The 26,637-nt window shown below is 41.7% G+C and overlaps 1 protein-coding gene across 7 annotated transcripts in view; it reads right to left on the minus strand.

Annotated features, from left to right (window-relative positions):
• ADCY1 (adenylate cyclase 1) overlaps window positions 1–26,637 on the minus strand; it is a 747,796-nt gene that overhangs the window by 474,173 nt on the left and 246,986 nt on the right. For all 7 annotated transcript variants that reach the window (XM_075586430.1, XM_075586431.1, XM_075586432.1 and 4 more), the window contains one exon: window positions 6,921–7,048. In XM_075586430.1, the coding sequence (XP_075442545.1) occupies window positions 6,921–7,048 (128 nt within the window). The remainder of the gene's footprint in view (window positions 1–6,920; window positions 7,049–26,637) is intronic.

Consider the following 26,637-nt stretch of genomic DNA (forward strand, 5'->3'; position numbering starts at 1 on the left):
ACTAGAACTTAATTCAATTTATTTTATTTTTTTTCAAGCGGGGCTGGGGCGGGACTAGGTGGCGAGTAGATTTTTTTGTTCGGCGAGTAGATTTTTGGGTATATATATATAGGATTGTTTCGGTCCTCAAGCCACTGCCTTGAGAAAGGACCAAAATGTTGGCATTTGCGCCACCTATTCTAATACAATCTTTTTGAAAAGTACCTCTGAGTGCTGTCTCGTTCCAGCATTGTAATAATAATAATACAGGGAAAAGGGAGACCAAAAAGCGCACCAGCACAAACGGAGCAGGAAGAAACCAGAACAAAAAAATGATTAAAAGGGCACTTTAATGTGGCAAAAGACCCATCCAATGCATTTCGAACGTCGCAGCGTTCTTTTTCAAGGATAAAACACAATGTGATAACATCCATTATATACCCTCTTACCTGTGGGCCATTTTGCGCCAAAAATCAGAACCTGATGACGTCATAACAGAGTGACTCAGTGCCGATCTAAGGGCAAAAGGAAGTACCAAAGGCAGTGTGGCCATTTTGGATGTGGGCAAACATAGGAACACAATAACAAAGCTTTATTGACCATTCCATTTCCGGATGTGGATTTTGAAAATAGATGGGTAACAGCCCTCAATGACTGCTCTTTTCGTTTGATGGAGTTAATAGTGTTTCAGAAAATGAAGGAGAAAGATCAGCTTGATATTCAAATCACAGAACTGCAAAAAAACCTATACAGTTTCAAAGGTTTAAAGGGCTTTAAGGAATTTGATGTTATTCTCTCCAAAACGGTAAAAAATGTGGAATGTGGTATTATGTCTAAAAAACAAATTAAATATGATCGGGACAGATATGACTATGAAAAGAACCAGGTTTACCATTGGCAGAGGATAAATTCTATTCAGGAAAGATCAAATAACAAAGATAAATCATTCATTCAGTTTAAATCTACTCCCAATAAGTCCATTTTAAAATCTAAGAATGTGGATTATCAGAGTGGCGAATCTGATGTTTCAGATGCAGAAACTGCCTCTACCTCTCATTCTGTATCTTTTGTCAATACATTTGAGAATGATGATCATCGTGGTCGTGGAGCTCCATCCAGGGGGCGAGGGAGGGGTGGACGCACCTTTTGGGGTCAACCACCTAGGTCCCAGGATGCTTTTTCTTATCAAAATGTTAATCAACAGAGACAGCAACAGCAACAACCAAAATCTTTCCCTTTATTTCAAAAGGACACAAGAGAATCAGAAGAGGGAGGAGGGGGGGGAGGAGGAGGGGGCTACAGGTCCGCCTCCAAAAGGAAGAAGTTTTGAATGATATATCTAATGTTATAAATATTTCAGGAACTGCTCTCTCTCCTACAGAGTTGTCACTACTGGATAAAGGCCTAAAATTTTCACCTTCAATGAACTTTAATTTGTTCGAAACCACTATTGATGTGTATAAGTTTGTTCGGAAATTATCCTTGAAAAAGTTTTTTGACAATTTTATTCCAAATGTTACTAGGTCGACCGGAGATGAGGATTTAGATGGGGGGCCATCACACGCTACCGAGAGTGATGTCCCCTCATCCGACTCTGTTCCTCCGGTATCTATTGCTTTACATACATTTAATGATTTTTGTACCCTGCAAGATATGAATGATCTTTTATCTGAACAAACGGTTGATGATGTTAATATTCCTACATTTTCTGAATGGAATTCAGGCCTAAAAAGGAGTTCTGTGTTCTACCCCACTCATGTCAAGGGTCAATTTCTGACTATGTTTGAAAATCTGGTTATAAGAGACCTTCGTCTTCTAGCTCAGGGATTTTCCCTATCCTATATAGATCATGACAATTTGAATCAAAGTGAGCGTTTAGCTTTAAAATCTTTGAAAAATAATTCTGCATTGGTCATTAAGAGTGCGGACAAGGGGGGTGCGGTGGTGGTGCAGGGCAGAGACGGTTACATCAGGGAGGCATTACGCCAACTGGATGATGGCCGGTCCTATCGTGTACTATCCGCCGACCCCACACCGCAATTCTTGGAGTTCCTTGTAGAACTGGTTGACTCAGGTGTTATTATGGAAGTTCTGTCGAAGGACGAGGTTAAATTCATTATTCCATCTCATCCCATTATTCCTATCTTCCACCATCTCCCAAAGATCCACAAGACATTGGTCGACCCTCCAGGTCGTCCCATTGTCTCTAGTATTGGATCTTTGGGAGATGGTCTGTCAAGATATGTTAATGGTTTTCTTCAGCCATTTGTTAGGAAATTGCCCTCATTTATACGGGACTCTGGTGATCTTCTTGATCAGATCAAAAATGTTAAATGGGGTAATGATTACCTGTGGGTAACACTTGATGTTACCTCTCTGTATTCTGTTATACAACATGACCATGGTTTGGCAGCGGTCCGCCAATTTATTGAGATACCAGAAATATCAATCTTTCAATCGGCTTTTATTTTGGACGCTATACACTTTTTACTCACGCACAACTTTTTCACATTTAATGGTAAGTTTTATTTGCAACTTATTGGCACTGCTATGGGTACAAGTTTTGCTCCTTCTTTTGCGAACTTATTTATGGGATGGTGGGAAGCACTTTTTATTTATTCGAGCACTAATTTATTTCGTCACAATATTGTTTTTTATAAAAGATTTGTGGACGACCTAATTATTATTTGGAGGGGGGATGTCACTACACTTCACACTTTTGTATCTTATCTTAATAATAATCTTTATAATCTAAGATTTACATTAAATTTTCATTTCCATCACATTGAATTTCTGGATCTACAATTATTTGTAGACATAGACAAAAAAATCCAAACGGATGTTTATAGGAAGCAAAATGCCAGGAACACCTTTCTTAGGGCGGACAGCTGCCACCCATCCCATGTCATAAAGGCCATACCAAGGGGACAGTTCCTCAGACTGAGAAGGAATTGTTCCACTATGAGTGGTTTCCTTTCTCAGTCTGAGGAGCTTACAAGGAGATTTTTGGAAAGGGGATACCCCAAATCACATTTAGCAATTGCATTTGAAAATGCATTACATACAGAGAGAGCATCATTGTTGCCCACACATCCAATTGGAGATTCTCGCCTTGTTAACAATGTTAAGACAATTGGTATTAAACAGGACTCACATGGACTGACAGAATCAAAAAACAAATGTCCTCTTTTTATTTCACAATTTAGTAAACAAAGTGGAAAAGTAAACTCTATAATTTCAAAACATTGGAATGTCTTATCCATGGACCCTGTCCTTAAAAAATATGTGGATTCTGGTCCTACTTTTGTATATCGTAGAGCGAGAACAATTGGATCTCATGTTTCACCAAGTGAACTCAAATCTTCTGGTCTCAAAAAAACTTTTATCACTAGGGGTTCCTTCAAATGTGGCTCTTGTAGTGCATGTAAACACATGAAGCCTGCCAAAAGTTTTTTCCAGTTTGCCTTGCCACCGCCACATGGTGTGAATATATTACCAAATAAGGAATTTAAGATTAACAGTTTTATAAATTGTAAAAGTCAATTTGTGATTTATCTAATAACATGTGGTTGTGGCAAGAGGTATGTGGGGAGGACGACTAGAGCCCTTAAGGTCAGGATGTTAGAGCATTTAAGGCTCATAAAATTGAGAGACACTAATCATCCAGTCTCAAAACATTTCACTGAATGTGGTCAGGGAGGAATTAATAATTTTTCCTTTTTGGGGATTGAATCAGTTATTTCTAAATCTAGAGGAGGTGATCATATCAACCTTCTGGACCGTAGGGAGGCGTATTGGATCTTCACTCTCCAAACGCGCTTCCCTATGGGCTTGAACATTGACTGGCAACTAACACATTTTTTGTAAACATTTTTGTGATAGACGTATTATGGTGTAATTAGTTGGTAATACAGATTAAATAAGACAATTGTCATTATATTGGACATTATATTCTTGTCATTATAACCTTTGAACCTATGCCTTATCATGCAAATATTATGCTAATATGTAAGCTTAAATTTTTCTTTGATGTATCTTGTGGATAATACTTCATATTTTATAATGGTTGTATTTCCCTGGTTCCTATGATTTAGGTACACAATCTGTGTTATGCAGTATGTATGTGTAATATGTCCTTAAATTTACTTTTCTTGCACATTTTTTTAATCATGTCTAGAGGTTTTTATTTTTAACTTTTTTTTTTTTTTTGTATATAACTTAGTTGCAACACAGCTAGTTTTTTAATCCACCTTGTTCATGTTTTTCCTTGATATAATAGTACCCTTTATTAAGCATTAGTTTAGTTTAATATAGCTTTATTTCGTTTAAATATGCTTGTCCAGTTAGCAGCAATGTATTTTGTTCTGCTGGAATGGTCAATAAAGCTTTGTTATTGTGTTCCTATGTTTGCCCACATCCAAAATGGCCACACTGCCTTTGGTACTTCCTTTTGCCCTTAGATCGGCACTGAGTCACTCTGTTATGACGTCATCAGGTTCTGATTTTTGGCGCGAAATGGCCCACAGGTAAGAGGGTATATAATGGATGTTATCACATTGTGTTTTATCCTTGAAAAAGAACGCTGCGACGTTCGAAATGCATTGGATGGGTCTTTTGCCACATTAAAGTGCCCTTTTAATCATTTTTTTGTTCTGGTTTCTTCCTGCTCCGTTTGTGCTGGTGCGCTTTTTGGTCTCCCTTTTCCCTGTATTGCATTGAGTAGCTGCACAGCCTGCCTGCCTGCCCTACCAGGATGTGAGTATTTGCATATTTTTCAGGGGAACCTGCCAATGAGACATATGGTGAGTGGGTTGCACCACACACCACCTGTCTTCAGGAGGATAGTACCCATTATATGACACAATAGGTACTATATCAATTGTTAGTACCCTGGTACAGTGGTCTGGCTTATTATCATTTTGAGATATACCTGCATTTGAGCGCTTCAGCTATTTTCCATAATATAATAATAATAATAGCATGTTCTTGTATAGCGCTGCTAGTTTTATGTAGCGCTTTACAGAGACATTTTGTAGTCACAGGTCCCGTAGAGCTTACAATCTATGTTTTTGGTGTATGTGGAACAGGGAGATAAGGTGGCTTGTGTAAGGTCAGAAGGAGCCGACACTGGGAATTGAACCAGGTTCTAACTGCTTCAAACTCCAGGCCAGTCAGTGTCTTTACTCACTGAGCCACTCCTTCTCCCTCTTTACTTTTCCAGTTTGTGCTGAAGCAGGGGCCTGGCAGTGAGTCGCAAGATTGAAGTTTCTCTGCAAAACTCACCCTCAAACTCACAGCCTCACAAGCTACGCTGCCCAGCACCCTTGCTAAGGCAAAACACAGAAAATACTAAATTGTCGCAGTCTCAGTGATGCATACAGTACACAACAGTTGGGTCCAAGAGCTGACACTCTATGACTTTTACACACGGATCCGGGGTAACCAAGTGGGCTTAGCCTTTATTATTGAGCCTGGTTACTCCCTCAACATCACAATCACACAATCAGTTAATTATTATTAAGGAAGGCCTTTCAAATGAAAATTACATGTGTTCACAGACACCCTGTGGCACAGAATACAACAAAGACTATGGGGCTTATTCTATACCAGCAAAGCAGTCCAAACACAATTTTTTTAAAAAAAGCAAAGCATCAGGGAAAGTGCCCACCCTTAGATTGTATAAGCATTACAAATCGTGATTACCATGATAACCTCAGACGGTACTGGGATCTGGAGAGAGATACATTTTGTCCTCCCAGACAACTAATATTTCAAATGCTCCTGAACACAGTGGTGTATTTTCAAAATAAAACCAGTGGCACAAGGGGTAAGAAGAGATCTCTTAAAATCAATAAAAAATGCAAAAATACAACAATCAGCCCAAACTGCTGCTGAGGATATGAAACGCGGGTAAAAATGTAACTAACCATTTGAAAGCACAATAGAACTTAACTTTAATCAGAATAATGCTTGTCTCAATCATGTGCTATCATTTATAAAAAAATGTTTCACAAGATTAAACTTTTTTTAAATGCTGTTGATAAATCTAAGATGGGTAAGCTGAAAAATAAAAAGGCAAGAGAGAACTTTATCACATGTTAATTTGTTTTTATTAATATGGTAAATCAGCGATTTTGAGCTTTTTTGTGGATTGACATTCTTAACTTATAATTCAAATACAGGTGGCACAATTATTCCTTTTATGCCATGGTTCTCTGTGCAAGAGCTATGATAAGTGATTGATTTACAGTTATTATTATTTTTTATATTGTAACTTCAAATGCAACATGTTTTCTACTTTTAATTTTGAAATTGTATTTCTTCCTAAGCTACTGAATGTTTCGCACCTGTATTGGGGTTTTTACTTACCAAAGGGTCCGGACACCACAGATTAGAACCACTAGATGAAAATGAAATGCTGCATTTTCATTGCTATGGAAACAGCTAATGGAAAATATGCAATGATTTATTCATGTTTCTTTGATGTCTGACTTAATGTAGTGTAAAAGAAATGCACTGTGAAAAAATATTTTTGAACAAATGTCCGGTGATTATGTGAATGCCATGCCATCAATCAATATTTTCTTCCTGTTACCAACCATGTTCATTGGTTTTGTACACCACAGGTTATAAATCATTATTTCAATAAATTATTAGTTAATTGATGTTATTTAATAATAGTTCAGTTGGAGTTGAATATTTGATTTTGCTCACCTCTGCCAAATACAGGCCCAAATTTATTAAGCAATACCCTTTCACAAGATTCCAGTGCGGGAATACACTGTACCATACAGCCCATTTAATGCACGTTACTGTAAGGACACTTCCAGCGCCTTGGGAGAGTCTTATGGAATAGTACTGCTCAGCAAATATGGGCCACACAATCATAGCCCAAATAATAAACAAATTGCATTATTAGATTCTTTGTGAGTAGTACTTACGTAATGGTGTCAATCATATCTAGCCCCATCTCGACACAGCAGTGAGCATGATCTGTTTTGGGCTGGGTTAATCCTGACACACAATAATAACAGTCTCCAAGGATCTTTATTCGCCTGCAGTGGTTTTCCTTTCATATAAAAAAAATAGAAGGTTGTAATTATCCTTGAATAATTTCAACATAAAATATATTTGTATCATAAGTACAAATGTGGAAATGGTACATATAAGTAGTATTGTCATTTTAGAGCCGTCCTTGCATGGTGAATTTAAACAAATCAGCAAAGATTGGCATATCCCACTCAGATATAGCACTGGACACATAGCATATACCTGAAAAAGGTTCTTCTGCGGACCAAAACTTTGGGAGCCTAGGATGGGGATATTGATTACTTTTTTTTTAGTTTAGTGCACTACTATGGTGGATATGTACCAAAGTCTCCTGGCTGCAAAACAGGAGTAAAAATTTGCATCATATTTATCCAAGCAAAAAATATCCCGTTGCCTCCTATGTACATTTTATTCCTTTATTCATCTGGTGCAGTTGTTTGCTCCAGTTTTGCCCCAGTTTTGCAGAAGAGAAAACTTTGATACATATCCTCTTTGTGTCCAATGCTGGTGCTGAGATATGCCAATCTTTGCTAATTTGTTTACATTCACATTCATAATGTGTCATGTATGGATGAAAAATAAGTTTAGATATTTATCAAAACGTTTTGTTAATGTAGCTCTCCCCCATGTCACAAAATGATGAAACAAACGTTAAAAAAATGTAGCAATCTACAGCTGCTGCGGTCATTTATTGTAAAACTTCACGGCACCGATTTTGTGTGCTCTGCTGTACTCCACGCAGCATGAACGCGGCCAATAGCCCCAGGCACCCATGCTTATCGCGATTGCTTTGTTGAATTTCATGGATTCTGTTTCTTTGGGTGCAATGAAATTAATGAATTGCAATGTGTACAGTACTGTGCTACTCTGCTACCGTGTCAATTTAAGGTGTTTAAAAAACAGAACTCTAAAATACAATTTTCTGCACTCGCCGCACTCGCGTCTCTCGCGGTACAGTTGGAAAACATCACGCGCCATGACAGGGGTATTCCGAGCGGTACACCGGGCGAAGTTTTAGAATAACATCCGCTGCAGCTGTAGTTACATTGGGAGTATTTTTGCATCAGAAATGTATGTGTATGAAATATTTAATTCAGCATACTCTACATGCTTGCCATTTAAAATGTCAGATCTCACAAAAATACTTTGTTCACTGTAAGAACATAAGGGCTCTATTAACATTTTTATTGTTATATCATTAATAAGTGGTAAAAATTGCCATAACTTTTTCTCATCGTCTTTTCCATATTTAGGTAATGCTTTTTGTCCCATATGACACTGGCCACCGACCCCCAGTTAGGTACAGATGTAGACACAAGTATCCGAACACTTGCCTTGGAAAATCTGTGGCAATCTCCTAGTAATTCTGCAACACATTTCTGTGACATTAATGCAAACAGACAAATGGCCCATCGGATTAACACCGCTTTGAATGGGTACTCAGTTTGAATGGGACTGCCAGGGACCCCCACTGTGTTAATCCAATGGGCCATTCGTCTGTCTGCAGAATTACTGGGAGATTGCCCCAGATTTTCCAAGGCAAGTGTTTGGATACTTGTGGCTGCATCTGTATTATCCACTGCACATTTGCCTACTCAAATGTGAGAATTTAAAGTGTAGGGATAGAGACTGAAAATTTACAACAGACCTCAAGCACTTTGTATACAAACAGGGTACAAGGATGAGCTGGCAGGTCACCACCTGTTACAGTACCTGTGAGGTTCCTTCAGAACAAGAGTTGGTGGAAAACTGCTTCTTGCAGCATATATATTTGCTCATAGAAAAATGATATGGCAAAAGGGTGAAGATTGTTTTCACAAAAAGTGTGCATTTTTGTAAACTAATCAAGGTGCTAAATAGCCTTCAATGTCATAAGAAGTATTAATTGTAGTCTTGTTTTTTTTCTCAAAGCAATGGAAAATGAAAAATGTATTAGTAGTACTTCACTATACATATTTTGCTAATATTTTCCGATAACAAAAAAAAAACTAATGTGTAAAGTTCGAAATATTTGGTAGATTATATTGTCAACTAAAATAAAGGCTGATTTTATCTTAATTACAAATGCACTGATATCACCAAAGACTATACACACTGCAAAAATGTTCCAAACCCTTTTATAATAGAATGTGGCGGTGAAGGGTTAACCAGGCCAATAATAAAGGTATTATGTCCAGCTGGTTAACCCTAAACCTTGTTGGGACTGAAGGGGTTAAATTGTATGGTCACCATAATACCATGTTTTCCCCTACCCTATCTTTATTGTCCTTATTTTGCAGCCCTAGAAGTTAGCTGCATTAAAGATGGGTATCAGTTTCCAGACCACAGACATCAAAACAGCAAAGTCAATTGAATAAGTGGTCTGCGGTTTAGCTGAAGTACCTGAGTGCTACAATGTATCCAGCCTTCTCGTTATCCACTTAAGTTGAATTGGTGGCACACGTCTGCGGTTACCGATCAAAGCCAGCACGGATACATTGTATGCCGGCTTGTAACCCAGACCGATTATAGGTCAAACCGCAACCCACATCACAGAGGCCCTTCAATTAAGTGGATAATTTGCGCTAGGAAAGAGCTAGCACTCTAATTTTTGGAGTGCAGCTAGTTAACAAAGTACCATGAATACACATATGAGTTTTATATTTGTTGCATATACAGAAGATACATATAAAAATAAACTGTATTTCAATGGTGGTTTAAATTTAAAGGCAGGAAACCTTTCCTGCCAGCCCGGCAATGAATCCATTAACATGCCCATATGTTATGGATGAATGAGCTGAGGGATTTTTTATCTCCGTGCTTCAAGGTGCACCCTGCTAAGTTGGTGACCCAGTGTCTAGAGAAGTCCGGAGTTGAAAAGCCTCAGAGACCCTAGGTGTTAGGGCACTTCAAACTTGGTAGCTAAAGCCCAGACTTGAATCGGGGTTGATCCATGGAAGCAGGTGGCATAATGCAGTATCTGGACAAGGGCAAGTTGAGATACAGATCAGCGAGTGGTAGGCTATGCAATTTGTGTGACCTTTTATACACTGTGCCCCTGTTTGATTTTTTTCGCGTGCATGGACACGAGGTGCAGGTGTTAAAAGTGGGCCTACTGTGTACTAAACCTGTCGAGCGAGGTTGAGACTCATTAAGAGTAAATACACCATCAATTTTGTTGATTCCCTGCACATTGAATACACATCAACTACACATTCTTGTGCTTGTATTTCTTTCTAAACGCAGCAATGCCGATTAAAAAGATTTCAAAGGATCTCAGCATGAGAATACAGGATATGTACAAGAGAGGACAACGAACTTCACAGATACAACGCTGGTTAGGTTAAATACTTCGGGCCTCGTTGTTCCAGCAACCACTGTGAGCTATCATTCCCATGGTAAGGCCAGAAGAGTCAAGCGCACACCAACAGTCACAACTGAGTAAGTATTTACAGTATGTTTTCTTTACTGTACAGTACAGATTAAATGCATGTTTTTAATATTTGATCAAGATTTACATTCTTATAATCAATTAATTTTAAGACACCCATGACACCCATTGTATTTCAAAGTGAGTTGCACCTTCACCCTTCCTTAATTATTCACTTCATTATTACTCATTATGACTCACTCACTCACCACCCCATTGCAGTATACAGTATTCTGTTTACTGTAAACAGTATGACACACACATAAAGTACACATAATATTACTGTATATTATAATGTTACAATATATTTATATATCTATTATAATTTATATACTGAAGCTGTATATTTATATAATTATATTATATATATATATATATATATATCTATTATAATTTATATAGCTGTATATTTATATGACTATAATATATATATATATATATAAGGAAAAAAGGAGGAGAGAGCGCACGCCCATAGCGTAAAATTGTATATTTAATGAGGGGAAGGGGAGGAGGGGGTAAAAAATGCACTTACAAAAGTACAATAAAATCAAGCATTGCGTGATATAATCACCACCATCCGGTTAGTACTGCATCATCTTGGGGCAATCCCAGTCTTCAAGTGTAAAGGATCGACGTCCCAGCAGGTATCCAGGGCAGCTAATGCTGTGTAAGAGTCCTGGAAAGTGGCTCCGTATTGTTAAAGCCTCTGTAGCACTCGCGCATGGATCAGTCTGCTCCAGCGCTCGGTGATGACGTCAGTGTCAATGCGTCCGATGTGATGACGCTCCCTGACGCGTTTCGTCACTCACGGGTAACTTTTTCAAAGGGAAGTGTGGAGAAGGGGAAGGTCCGGTATTTAAATACACAACCTAATGGTGTTAATTGGTTGGAACACCCCCACTCAGCTGAAAAGGTGCTTCGTGCTATTACAAATATACCACCAATGCATATATAATACATATAATAAAACCTATAAGAATTGGAGGAGATAGAGTATAAGAGATGAAGTATAGGAGATTAAACCGCAGATTGTAGATAATGAACCTAAAGGGAACATACATATCCAATATATAGTATATAATAACATTAGCTAGACAAATAAACATTAAACACATATTGGAAAAATAATAAAATTCTAAAACATATTAAACACCCATTTAGTTATATAGAGCTACATGGGTCAGTAAAAAACCCCTTAGTAGCAGACACTTGTGATAGCGCAGTTCCCATCAAGGGCTTGTACAGATAGAGACAATTTACAAATACATCAGAACTATAACAATATGTGAGACATTTATATAAAATAAATAATTATATACACCCATATACAATAGACTTTAAACAGTTGAAAAAACAGTCCAAAAAAAACATCAAAAACACCAGATAGTTAACCCTTTATAGTGGATAAAAAAATCATACTAGCCTATGTCCTGCGGATATACAGTTTTGATAGGATTGAATAAGAACATTAATGTTAGGAGTCTATATGCCACGAACAAAGCAAGATGTCTGGAAGGAAAAATTCATATTGAAGTGATAGTGTAACCTATGATAATGTGAATAGATATAGTGTATATATAATAAGTGTATATGAATGTGTGAAAGTAAAAATTAGTGAATTCATATATATAAAAATTATTATTCTAAAATATACAAATGATAATAATAATAATAATAATATTATTATTAATTATCCCTAGTAACAATACCACTAATCAACCATGTATACACATGTTCATCATTTATGATGGTGCTGACTCCAAGAGATGGATAAAAGTGACTAAGGTGTGCTATAGTATGTGAAAATTGAATGTAAAAATTATTTATATAATATTGTATAATCTAACCCATTAAACCCATATTAATGTATAATTATAATAAAGTGAAATAATTTATTGTGAATATATATGAATATAACCCAAACTCCGGACTCCGGACTATCTATTATAATTTATATAGCTGTATATTTATATAATTATGTATATATATATATATAGTATAATTTATATAGTTGTATATTTATATAACTATATTATATATATCTATTATAATTTATATAGCTGTATATTTAAATAACTATATTATACATATATATATATATATATATATATATATATATATATATAACATCACAGCTTGCACTCAATGTACTGGTTCATATAGACAGGTGCTAGTCTCAAATAATAGAAAAACAACAGTACCATTCTCTCGTCCGGTAAAGAAAGACTGCACTCGGTTCAGTAATCATGAAAAACTGTATTGGGCATCTGAATAGAAAAGATAAGTCACCCAATCCGACGTTTCGGTCCTGGAATAGTACCTTTCTCAATAATATCAACTGACTGGGAGACTTCAAATAATGAGGCAGACCGTTGTGAAAGACCAGCCAATAGACCTGACAGACAGAATGCATTTTTTAGAGCAGGGCCCGAGTTATCCCCTGTTCTACGAAAAGGGAAAACCAGGAGAGGTCAAAAAGGATGGGTTAAGAGACAGAAGCGTTTGGGCTTACAGGGGTAGACCGAGACGCCGTTACAGGAGACGCAGATAGATTCCACCATGTCAAATACATCAAACAGCAATCAAGTGATTAACCTTTCTGATAAAATTTTGACCATGGATCAGATTAATGCACTGAACAAAGGCCTGTCATTCTCCCCGTCAGAGAATTTTAAGATCTTTGATTGGGTTAAAGACACCAACCTATTTGGGAGAATGCTCCTATTACATAAATTATTTAAGTGACGTGAAATGTTTCAACTTAAGAATGAAGGCCTTATTCATCTTGATCAGTTGCATATTGACAATATGCGGGATCTCACCGCACTCCTCAAAGAATCTAATCGAACAGAAGGTGAAGGCCCGTTTTCTGACCTAAGACCTAAGTCTAAATTTACTCCACCTCTGGTGACTAGACCTAATGTTGAAATGTTTGTGAGACTAGTCACTAGGGACTTGGAAAGTCTGACCCCCTTTAATAAATATGACAATTTGTCTCCCTCTGAACGCCAAAGACTTAAAGATTTACAAAATGACGCCATGGTCACTGTGAAGCCCTCTGACAAAGGAGGCAACACAGTGATCATGAACACCGTTGACTATGTAAAAGAATGTACCCGACTCCTGTCCGACCCCAGTTGCTATAAGATACTGAAGAAGAGCCCAACCGTATATTTCAAAAAAGAACTGAAAGACATTCTGACAATGGGCTTAGAATCCAGAATCATTTCTAAAAAAGAATATGACCAACTGCTAACACCTGCACCAGTCCTGTCCACCTTTTACTGTCTACCTAAGATACATAAGGGCATTTTGCCCCCCCCCCTCCCCCGGTACTGTTGCGGCTAAGCTTAATCTAAAGCTTAACCGCAATTTTCCCTGCCTTTTTAATTTTCGTGACGAAATTGGCCGCGCGCCAGCCGTTTGTCCCGATCAGCGCTAATGGCGCTGAACAAAGGAAGCGCCTGTGGCGCTGGAAAAAAAAAGCCCGCGTCTGAACACATTTTAAAAATAACCGCCAAGGCGGCCGCTGTAGACTAAGGGAGGCCGCCACTGTAGACCTATTGTTTCCGGCATTTCTAATTTAACAGAACAATGCAGTAAATATATCGACCAAATACTACGACCATTTGTCGATACGCTACCATCGTTTCTGAGAGATACCAAAGATGCTCTTAACCGACTTAATGATATCGTCCTAGATGAGGACACTCTGCTAATCAGCCTTGATGTGGAGTCACTCTATACCTCCATTGTACATCAGATAGGGATTGAGGCTGTGTCCTACTTCCTCAAAAGTAGGAGCTGCGAATTTGTTAAACACAACCAACTTGTACTAGACTTATTGAAATTTATACTGACCAACAATTATTTCACCTTTAATGGGGTCATCTATCACCAACTCAGAGGTACGGCAATGGGGACCACCTGCGCCCCCACCTATGCGAATTTGTATCTCGGCTGGTGGGAGGCAGAGGTGGTCTTCCACGAAACCAATCCTGTGGCAGGGGACCAAGACATTATTTCTTGAATTTGTCAAAGTACTCAATAATAATGAATTTAATCTTCATTTGAGCTATGAAATTGACACACAGGAGATTACCTTCCTTGACCTTAGAATTTCAAGAGGTCAAGATGACAAAGTAGAAACTACGGTCCATCGCAAAAAGACAGCTACAAATAGTCTTTTGCGTTATGAATGCCATCATCCTAAACGACTAAAGGAAGGTATCCCTGTAGGCCAATTTCTTAGGATTCGCAGGAACTGCTCTACATTATCATCTTTTGAGAGCGAAGCAGAGAAAATGAGAGATAGATTTAGGGAGAGAGGCTACAGCCACCGGTCTATTGCGAAAGCTTACCGGAGAGCAAAATTTACAGATAGGAACACTCTGTTGAGCGATCATCGGACTCAAGTTCAGGATTCCAAACTTATCAGATTTATAGGAACCTTCAACAACCAGTGGTCTGAAATGAATACCATTCTTAAGAGACATTGGCCTATTCTCACTGAAGATCCTGACCTCAGTGAAGTTCTGCGATCTACACCCACCTTGGTCAGCAGAAGGGCATTGAACTTAAAAGACAAACTAGTTCATAGCCATCTCAGACCAACTGCGCTCAATACCTGGCTAATAAATAGATCCACTGGGAATTTTAAATGCCAGGGCTGTAAAGCCTGCACTTACATCTCCCCATCAAATACTTTCCATAATTGGAACAATACTAAATCTTTTACAGTAAGGAAGTTTATCAACTGTAGGAGTAAAGGCGTGATCTACCAAGCCATTTGTCAGTGTACCGAAAAATACGTTGGCAAAACAATAAGAGAGTTTCGCCAACGTATTTTAGAACATCTAGGAGCGATACGGAACCATCTAGACACCCCCCTAGCGAATCACAAACATCATGTGCATGATGGTGACATCACTAATCTCCACTTTATGGGGATAGAGAGTGTCCCCCCCAGTCCTAGAGGGGGAGATTGGAATCGCCTTATACTACAAAAAGAATCTAAAAGGATTTATGCCTTGGGCACTCTTGTGCCCTGAGGGATTAATGAAGGTTTTTTATTTTCTCCCTTCATTTAGATCACCATCATTTTCCCTCTGTGTATCCACTTCCCCTTACTGATCATTTCTTTTGATCCAGTACCATTACTTACCTTGTCCTCATCTGGTTCTTATACTTTCCATGTATATACTTTATCCACTATTCATTTATATGTTTTAGCATCTGGCATCCCCCTCAGCTCCTTATTATCATTATCTAAGACCATCACACACAGCTTGTTTTATTTATTTATTTGTATTTGTGTTCATGATTCCTTTATTCATGCATTCAGTCACTCTTCTTTCCATCGCTACTAATTACCTGTAATACAAACACATGGTTATACTCAGCTTTCCTGACTGCTTCATTGGTTACACACACTACAGGCATACCCCGGTTTAAGGACACTCACTTTAAGTACATTCGCGGGTAAGGACATATCGCCCAATAGGCAAATGGCAGCTCACGCATGCGCCTGTTAGAACATCCTTAACAGCAATACCGGCTCCATACCTGTACCGAAGCTGTGCGCAAGCGGGGAGACTATAGAGCCTGTTACACATGTGTAATTTACATCAGTTATGCACGTATATAACGATTGCAGTACATTACATGCATAGATAAGTGGGAAAAAGGGAGTGCTTCACTTTAAGTATATTTTCGCTTTACATACATGCTCCGGTCCCATTGCGTATTTTAATGCGGGGTATGTCTGTATTTAAACTTCCCTCGTAGCTCCCCACGTCACCACCTTTGAAAAAGCACCCCAGCGAAACGTGCGTCAGGTGGGAGGCGGCTACTGGACTGACGTCATGACATCATGACGTTTACATGCCGGGTAGAGGGTGAGAGGCACTGAACAGTGGTTTGTTTACGAGCTCATATTAAGGTATCCGATCGTTATACTGTATACTGCACTAGAGGCTGTTATTTATATCATTTACCTCAGACTGAGCTAGCCTAAGCTATTATTGCCTATTTAGCCATGACGATGGCCTTATAAGCTTAGCAATCATCGCTGCAATGGGTGGTTAATACAATGTATGTATGATCACTTCCATCTGTGTGTTACATGTATCTCACCAGCAGTTGATTGTATCCAGTGCATTGGATACGCTTGCGAACCACCCTCTATTAACATTTGTTTGGACTCTTACCAAGTATCCTCTATGCCAGGGGTGGGGAACGTCCGGGCCGGCACGCGAAACAATTTGGTCCGGACCCCGGGAAGCAAGTCTGCAAGAATGGTTTAAAAAAAAAAATATATATTTTTTTTTTAAAAACTCCCCTTTCCTGATTGGCTGCCCGTGCTGTCAATCTGCCAAGATTTTTTTTTTTTGGCCCGCCTCTTCCTACAGCACTGCTCCCCTCCCTTCTCTCCTCCAGTAATGCCGGGCTCCTTAGGCTCCGCCCCTCTGTCCCTCCCTTTTGGCTCCGCAGGCCTGCCAGTCTCTCAGCTGCAATGGCTACCTATGCAGCTCCAGCAGCCCATCCACGGGCCCCAGGTAACCCACATGCCCCCTTATACCACCTCCCAGACACCTTACCCACCTCAAGGGGGGAAAGACCTTATTTTTGTGTGTGTTTGCAGAGGTGGGCTAATTGTGTGTGTGTGTGTGTGTGTCACTGTGTGTGTGTGTGTGTGTGTGTGTGTGTGTGTGTGTGTGTGTGTGTGTGTGTGTGTGTGTGTGTGTGTGTGTGTGTCAATGTCACTGTGTGTGTGTGTGTGTGTGTGTGTGTGTGTGTGTGTGTGTGTGTGTGTGTGTGTGTGTGTGTGTGTGTTTCTCTGTCTCTGGCACTGTCACTGTGTGTGTCTGGCACTGTCACTGTGTGTGTCTGGCACTGTCACTGTGTGTGTCTGGCACTGTCACTGTGTGTGTGTGTGTGTGTGTGTGTGTGTGTGTGTGTGTGTGTGTGTGTGTGTGTGTGTGTGTGTGTGTGTGTGTGTGTGTGTCAATGTCACTGTGTGTGTGTGTGTGTGTGTGTGTGTGTGTGTGTGTGTGTGTGTGTGTGTGTGTGTGTGTGTGTGTCTCTGTCTCTGGCACTGTCACTGTGTGTGTCTGGCACTGTCACTGTGTGTGTCTGGCACTTTCACTGTGTGTGTCTGGCACTGTCACTGTGTGTGTCTGGCACTGTCACTGTGTGTGTCTGGCACTGGCATTGTGTGTGTCTGGCACTGGCATTGTGTGTGACTGGCACTGTCACTGTGTGTGACTGGCACTGTGTATGTGTCTCACTGCCACTGTGTGTGTGTGTCTCACTGTCTCTGTGTGTGTGTGTCTCACTGTCTCTGTGTGTGGGCTAATTGTGTGTGTGTGTCACTGTGTGTGTGTGTGTGTGTGTGTGTGTGTGTGTGTGTGTGTGTGTGTGTGTGTGTGTTTCAATGTCACTGTGTGTGTGTGTGTGTGTGTGTGTGTGTGTGTGTGTGTGTGTGTGTGTGTGTGTGTGTGTGTGTGTGTGTGTGTGTGTCTCTGTCTCTGGCACTGTCACTGTGTGTGTCTGGCACTGTCACTGTGTGTGTCTGGCACTGTCACTGTGTGTGTCTGGCACTGTCACTGTATGTGTCTGGCACTGTGTGTGTCTGGCACTGGCATTGTGTGTGACTGGCACTGTCACTGTGTGTGACTGGCACTGTCACTGTGTGTGACTGGCACTGTCACTGTGTGTGACTGGCACTGTGTATGTGTCTCACTGCCACTGTGTGTGTGTGTGTGTCTCACTGTCTCTGTGTGTGTGTGTGTGTGTGTCTCACTGTCTCTGTGTGTGTGTGTCTCACTGTCTCTGTGTGTGTGTGTGTGTGTGTGTGTGTGTCCCACTGTCTCTGTGTGTGTGTCTCACTGTCTCTGTGTGTGTGTCTCACTGTCTCTGTGTGTGTGTCTCACTGTCTCTGTGTGTGTGTCTCACTGTCTCTGTGTGTGTGTCTCACTGTCTCTGTGTATGTGTGTCTCACTGTCTCTGTGTGTGTGTGTGTGTGTGTCTCACTGTCTCTGTGTGTGTGTCTCACTGTCTCTGTGTGTGTGTCTCACTGTCTCTGTGTGTGTGTCTCACTGTCTGTGTGTGTGTGTGTGTGTGTGTGTCTCACTGTCTGTGTGTGTGTGTCTCACTGTCTCTGTGTGTGTGTGTGTGTCTCACTGTCTCTGTGTGTGTGTGTCTCACTGTCTGTGTGTGTGTGTGTCTCACTGTCTCTGTGTGTGTGTGTCTCACTGTCTGTGTGTGTGTGTGTGTGTGTGTGTGTGTGTGTGTCTCACTGTCTCTGTGTGTGTGTGTCTCACTGTCTGTGTGTGTGTGTGTGTCTCACTATCTCTGTGTGTGTCTCACTGTCTGTGTGTGTGTGTGTGTGTGTGTGTGTGTGTGTGTGTGTGTGTGTGTGTGTGTGTGTGTGTCTGTGTGTGTCTGTGTGTCACTGTCTGTGTGTGTGTGTGTCTCACTGTCTCTGTGTGTGTGTCTCACTGTCTGTGTGTGTGTGTGTGTGTCTCACTGTCTCTGTGTGTGTGTGTTTCACTGTCTCTGTGTGTGTGTGTCTCAGTGTCTCTGTGTGTGTGTGTCTCACTGTCTCTGTGTGTGTGTGTCTCACTGTCGCTGTGTGTGTGTCACTGTCTGTGTGTGTGTGTGTGTGTGTGTGTGTGTCTCACTGTCTCTCTGTGTGTGTGTGTGTCTCACTGTCTCTCTCTGTGTGTGTGTGTGTGTCTCACTGTATCTGTGTGTGTGTGTCACTGTCTGTGTCACGGTCAATGTGTTTGTGTGTCACTATCTGTGTGTGGCAGCAGCCGCCTGAGGTGATTAAGGACCTGAGTATCACCAGGGCGGCGCGGGTAAGCAGCGCTCCTGGGGGGGAGAGGGTATAAGAAGAGTGGGGGGAGGGGGTATAAGAGGCTTGGGGGATAGAAGAACGAGTCTGCGGTGGGAGAGACACCTCACTACCACCTCTCCTCCTCCTCCCCACACCAGGCAGCAGTTGTGGAGGGTACCTGCTCCGATCCCCCCCTGCTCCGCCCCCGCCCCGTGCACTTACACGGCCCTCCTCCCCACACCGGGTAGCAGTTGCGGAGGAGGGCACCTGCTCCGATCCCCCCTGCTCAGATTCCACCCCCCCTTGCGCACTTACACGTTCCTCCTTCTCCCCACACCGAGCAGCAGTTGCAGAGGGCACCTGCTCCGATCCCCCCCGATCAGATTTCCCTCCCCCTGTGTGTGTCTGAGAGAGAGAGTGTGTGTGTCAGAGAGCGTGTGTGTGTGTGTGTGTGTCTGAGAGAGAGTGTGTGTCTGAGAGAGAGTGTGTGTCTGAGAGAGAGTGTGTGTCTGAGAGAGAGAGAGAGAGAGAGCGTGTGTGTCTGAGAGAGAGTGTGTGTCTGAGAGAGTGTGTGTCTGAGAGAGAGTGTGTGTCTGAGAGAGAGTGTGTGTCTGAGAGAGAGAGTGTGTCTGAGAGAGAGAGTGTGTCTGAGAGAGAGTGTGTGTCTGAGAGAGAGTGTGTGTCTGAGAGAGAGTGTGTCTGAGAGAGAGAGAGTGTCTGAGAGAGAGAGTGTGTCTGACAGAGATAGAGAGAGAGAGAGTGTCTGAGAGAGAGAGAGTGTGTCTGAGAGAGAGAGAGTGTGTCTGAGAGAGAGAGTGTGTCTGAGAGAGAGAGTGTGTCTGGGAGAGAGAGAGAGAGAGAGAGTGTCTGAGAGAGAGTGTCTCTGAGAGAGAGTGTCTGAGAGAGAGAGAGTGTGTCTGAGAGAGAGAGAGAGTGTGTCTGAGAGAGAGAGAGAGTGTCTGAGAGAGAGTGTCTCTGAGAGAGAGAGTGTGTGTCTGAGAGAGAGAGTGTGTGTCTGAGAGAGAGAGTGTGTGTGTCTGAGACAGAGTGTGTGTGTCTGAGAGAGAGTGTGTGTGTCTGAGAGAGTGTGTGTGTCTGAGAGAGTGTGTGTCTGAGAGAGAGAGAGTGTGTGTGTCTGAGAGAGAGTGTGTGTGTCTGAGAGAGAGAGAGAATGTGTGTGTCTGAGAGAGAGAGAGAGAGAGAGAGAGAGATAGAGAGAGAGAGTGTGTGTGTCTGAGAGAGAGTGTGTGTGTGTCTGAGAGAGAGTGTATGTGTCTGAGAGAGAGTGTGTGTCTGAGAGAGAGTGTGTGTGTCTGAGAGAGTGTGTGTGTCTGAGAGAGAGAGTGTGTATGTCTGAGAGAGAGTGTGTGCCTGAGAGAGAGAGTGTGTGTGTCTGAGAGAGAGTGTGTGTGTCTGAGAGAGAGAGAGTGCGTGTGTCTGAGAGAGAGAGAGAGAGAGAGAGAGAGAGAGAGATAGAGAGAGTGTGTGTGTCTGAGAGAGAGTGTGTGTGTCTCAAAGAGAGAGTGTGTGTGTCTGAGAGAGAGAGAGAGTGTGTGTCTGAGAGAGCGAGTGTGTGTGTCTGAGAGAGAGAGTGTGTGTGTCTGAGAGAGAGAGTGTGTGTGTCTGAGAGAGAGTGTGTGTGTCTGAGAGAGAGAGTGTGTGTGTCAGAGAGAGAGAGTGTGGGTCTGACAGTCTGAGTGAGAGTGGGTCTGACAATCTGAGTGAGAGTGGGTCTGACAGTCTGAGTGAGAGTAGGTCTGACATTCTGAGAGAGAGTGGGTCTGAGAGTGAGAGAGAGTGGGTCTGAGAGTGAGAGAGAATGGGTCTGAGAGTGGGTCAGAGTCTGTGAGTGGGTCTGAGAGTCTGTGAGTGGGTCTGAGAGTCTGTGAGTGGGTCTGAGAGTCTGTGAGTGGGTCTGAGAGTCTGAGAGTGAGAGTGGGTCTGAGAGAGTGAGAGTGGGTCTGAGAGTCTGAGCGAGAGAGTGAGTCTGAGAGAGAGAGAGTGAGTGGGTCTGAGAGTCTGATTTCCCTACCCCCTACCCCCTGCCCGATGTTGTGTCTGTGTGTGTGTGTGTCTCACTGTCTCTGTGTGTGTGTCTCACTGTCTGTGTGTGTGTGTGTGTGTCTCACTGTCTCTGTGTGTGTGTGTTTCACTGTCTCTGTGTGTGTGTGTCTCAGTGTCTCTGTGTGTGTGTGTCTCACTGTCTCTGTGTGTGTGTGTCTCACTGTCGCTGTGTGTGTGTCACTGTCTGTGTGTGTGTGTGTGTGTGTGTCTCACTGTCTCTCTGTGTGTGTGTGTGTCTCACTGTCTCTCTCTGTGTGTGTGTGTGTGTGTGTCTCACTGTATCTGTGTGTGTGTGTGTGTCACTGTCTGTGTCACGGTCAATGTGTTTGTGTGTCACTATCTGTGTGTGGCAGCAGCCGCCTGAGGTGATTAAGGACCTGAGTATCACCAGGGCGGCGCGGGTAAGCAGCGCTCCTGGGGGGGAGAGGGTATAAGAAGAGTGGGGGGAGGGGGTATAAGAGGCTTGGGGGATAGAAGAACGAGTCTGCGGTGGGAGAGACACCTCACTACCACCTCTCCTCCTCCTCCCCACACCAGGCAGCAGTTGTGGAGGGTACCTGCTCCGATCCCCCCCTGCTCCGCCCCCGCCCCGTGCACTTACACGGCCCTCCTCCCCACACCGGGTAGCAGTTGCGGAGGAGGGCACCTGCTCCGATCCCCCCTGCTCAGATTCCACCCCCCCCTTGCGCACTTACACGTTCCTCCTTCTCCCCACACCGAGCAGCAGTTGCAGAGGGCACCTGCTCCGATCCCCCCTGATCAGATTTCCCTCCCCCTGTGTGTGTCTGAGAGAGAGAGTGTGTGTGTCAGAGAGCGTGTGTGTGTGTGTGTGTCTGAGAGAGAGTGTGTGTCTGAGAGAGAGTGTGTGTCTGAGAGAGAGTGTGTGTCTGAGAGAGAGAGAGAGAGAGAGCGTGTGTGTCTGAGAGAGAGTGTGTGTCTGAGAGAGTGTGTGTCTGAGAGAGAGTGTGTGTCTGAGAGAGAGTGTGTGTCTGAGAGAGAGAGTGTGTCTGAGAGAGAGTGTGTGTCTGAGAGAGAGTGTGTCTGAGAGAGAGAGAGTGTCTGAGAGAGAGAGTGTGTCTGACAGAGATAGAGAGAGAGAGAGAGAGAGAGAGAGAGAGAGAGAGAGAGAGAGAGAGAGAGAGTGTCTGAGAGAGAGAGAGTGTGTCTGAGAGAGAGAGAGTGTGTCTGAGAGAGAGAGTGTGTCTGAGAGAGAGAGTGTGTCTGAGAGAGAGAGTGTGTCTGGGAGAGAGAGAGAGAGAGAGAGAGTGTCTGAGAGAGAGTGTCTCTGAGAGAGAGTGTCTGAGAGAGAGAGTGTGTCTGAGAGAGAGAGAGAGAGAGTGTGTCTGAGAGAGAGAGAGAGAGTGTCTGAGAGAGAGTGTCTCTGAGAGAGAGAGTGTGTGTCTGAGAGAGAGAGTGTGTGTCTGAGAGAGAGAGTGTGTGTGTCTGAGACAGAGTGTGTGTGTCTGAGAGAGAGTGTGTGTGTCTGAGAGAGAGTGTGTGCCTGAGAGAGTGTGTGTGTCTGAGAGAGTGTGTGTCTGAGAGAGAGAGAGTGTGTGTGTCTGAGAGAGAGTGTGTGTGTCTGAGAGAGAGAGAGAATGTGTGTGTCTGAGAGAGAGAGAGAGAGAGAGAGAGAGAGATAGAGAGAGAGAGTGTGTGTGTCTGAGAGAGAGTGTGTGTGTGTCTGAGAGAGAGTGTATGTGTCTGAGAGAGAGTGTGTGTCTGAGAGAGAGTGTGTGTGTCTGAGAGAGTGTGTGTGTCTGAGAGAGAGAGTGTGTATGTCTGAGAGAGAGTGTGTGCCTGAGAGAGAGAGTGTGTGTGTCTGAGAGAGAGTGTGTGTGTCTGAGAGAGAGAGAGAATGTGTGTGTCTGAGAGAGAGAGAGAGAGAGAGAGAGAGAGATAGAGAGAGAGAGTGTGTGTGTCTGAGAGAGAGTGTGTGTGTGTCTGAGAGAGAGTGTATGTGTCTGAGAGAGAGTGTGTGTCTGAGAGAGAGTGTGTGTGTCTGAGAGAGTGTGTGTGTCTGAGAGAGAGAGTGTGTATGTCTGAGAGAGAGTGTGTGCCTGAGAGAGAGAGTGTGTGTGTCTGAGAGAGAGTGTGTGTGTCAGAGAGAGAGAGTGTGGGTCTGACAGTCTGAGTGAGAGTGGGTCTGACAATCTGAGTGAGAGTGGGTCTGACAGTCTGAGTGAGAGTAGGTCTGACATTCTGAGAGAGAGTGGGTCTGAGAGTGAGAGAGAGTGGGTCTGAGAGTGAGAGAGAATGGGTCTGAGAGTGGGTCAGAGTCTGTGAGTAGGTCTGAGAGTCTGTGAGTGGGTCTGAGAGTCTGTGAGTGGGTCTGAGAGTCTGTGAGTGGGTCTGAGAGTCTGTGAGTGGGTCTGAGAGTCTGAGAGTGAGAGTGGGTCTGAGAGAGTGAGAGTGGGTCTGAGAGTCTGAGCGAGAGAGTGAGTCTGAGAGAGAGAGAGTGAGTGGGTCTGAGAGTCTGATTTCCCTACCCCCTACCCCCTGCCCGATGTTTGTGTGTGTGTGTGTATTTGCGTGTGCACAGACACCAACCCACAGTCAGTCATAGTCACCCACCACCCAAGAGTCAGTCAGTCACCCAAAGAGAAGCAGTTCCAGCCATCACATTAATGGTGAGTTCATTAAATGTTTGACCAAATATAGCAGGCTAATTTTTAAGTTGATAATTTTGGATGGCCCTCAAATGATTTTATAAATATCAAAATGGCCCTTGGCAGAAAAAAGGTTCCCCACCCCTGCTCTATGCCATTCATTCTTCTCTGTATATGAACAATGGATATTAACTAGGTGGCTATAAATTGATACGGACTTAATCCGTGCCCCAGAGCCATTCAACACATTTTGTGGGTTCTTATGCATTTTGTTCACCTGAAGTACCTTTGCATTTATATCTAACAGCAGATTTATTAATTTTGCTGCTAGCTTTTCTCTGGCATGCTGTATACCCCTACGTGGGTTTTTGATACTTTGGCAATATTAACTACACTATATGACATTACAGTGTCTGTACTATCTGTGCATGAGTGAGTTCATTTCCATTTGTTATTCATTAGTTAATTTATTCCATGGTCAGTCCTTTGTTACATGTTTTTGACTATACAGGCTTTTTAACCATTTCATTGCTGTACTAGTGGGCTATTTCTCACTAATTGTGAGTTTTTTTCCTGCTATTAAGCAGTTTGGTTCTATCTCTCCCCCCCTATGTTTCAGTTGTAGTATAGAGCACTTTAGTCTGTCTTTCATGTTGTGTCACCAATGTTAGTTGTTCATTATATTTATATTTTCACCATTCATTTTATATAAGAGTAATAAAGCATTATGTTTTAATTTATTCATCATTACATTTCAATGACAACGAGTGCTGTCAAAAGTGTGTCTTTGTGTCCCAGTTTACTATATTATAATTTATATAGCTGTATATTTATAGAACTATATTATATATATATATATATATATATATATATATATATATATATATATATGTACAATAAAGGACTGCGCTATTGTATGAAATGCCAGAAATTAAGGTATAAACTAAATATTGAATTAATATAAAAATGTAGTTGAAAATATATAATTAATAAAAAAATATTTTAAAAAATTAATATATACCAAAAAATACATAAACATCAATGTCTAATTAGCAAAACTCAAAATAAAAACATATAAAATGTATAGTGCTGTGAACCTTCCTGTAACTGCTCAATGCAGATAGTCCTATAGAGTCCAAACAAATATGTCCAGTATTGGGGAATAAATGAAGCACTAACAGGAAAAACAGGCAGCTTCTTTATAAGGGCACAACGACCTCCCTCTCCACCTGCATAGAAAAAATAGAAGAAAAAGAAGCGCCAAATCCTAGTGCATTACTGTGCAAAAATGATATATTTAATTCCCAAAAATCTCAATAAAATGAACTCACAAACATAGAACAAATAAAAGCATGTTATGAGATATACTCATGCTCCAAGGACCAGGAAACACCGCTTCGCTGCTGTGATTACTCCGTGACACCACTGGATCCGATGCTGCCTTCGTTGTTCACCGCCTGCAGGAACTAACGTGTCAGGCACTCCGCAGTCGTCTCTCCCAGGGTACACCACCAACGATGATCTTTGGTTCCCACCGGGGATGGTAGATGCGGCGCACCAGCGGATGACGTCACACGGATGGTAGTGAATACCGGACCGGTACAATTACCAAGCAGTTCAAAAGCGAGTGTCTGGAAAGATACACTGCACACCTTCCCTACGCGTTTCATCAGATGGACTGACTTCTTCGGGGGATGGGCTCTGGGTGTGTAGTGAGACATATATATACACCCACGAGTCCACTTGGCTGGATTGAATAACAGGCAAAACCTGTGTAGGCAATCAGCATGACTAGATAATCTAAGTATATACATATGTGAACACCTAATACTAGATCTCCACAAGTGGATATTTTACAATTTCACAATGACATATATTAAAATAGATTGCCTTAAAAACTATATGTATATCGATAATACAAACTTACACTTGATGTCCATACTTAATTATACGGACCACAGAAGTATATCTAAGGATATCAAATACCCCAAATCAACTGAATATACAGAGACGATGATTATATTCTAACTAACACTTAATAGATAATGGCTTGAGGAGGGTAGATCTAATGACAAACATAAATGATGAAGAGAGGAGTGATTATTAGAACAATTGGTTCCTGATTTGATAATAGAATAAATAAATAGCTGAATATATCTGATTCAGCTATAGATGGATCTTAAGGTCTATCATTGAAATCATCAATAATCTATGATAAATTTATTGTATTGACAACAAAAGAATTTGTATAGCGATACTAGGTAGTAAATATAATATCTGCGCATACCTCTATAAATTCCTATTCCTTGATGGCTAATATTTGTGCAAACTTACAGAAATTCCTCCAAAAAGGGAAAATCTTATGGATATATTAATCTCCATATATAATCGAAACAGCGAGGAAGAATGCAACATGAAAAAGAATTTGAATAGACTCTAATGATAGTGCAAACTCGGTTTGGTATAGAGTTTAGAAAATAAACTTGGAAGTTTAGACCGGACATGTATCCTAGGCCACATGTATATCCAGCCTAGCAAGATTGCATGGTGCAGCCAATCTCCCAACACTCCCCAATACTAATAAAAATGAAATTAAATAAAAGGGGTGCTGTGATTAATTATGTGTATAATATATAAATAAATTTAAATGAAACTTAATGTGTGTATTTTTATTAATGAATTGTATT

This window comes from Ascaphus truei, chromosome 2 (assembly GCF_040206685.1).
Source record: "Ascaphus truei isolate aAscTru1 chromosome 2, aAscTru1.hap1, whole genome shotgun sequence".
Classification (NCBI taxonomy): domain Eukaryota; kingdom Metazoa; phylum Chordata; class Amphibia; order Anura; family Ascaphidae; genus Ascaphus; species Ascaphus truei.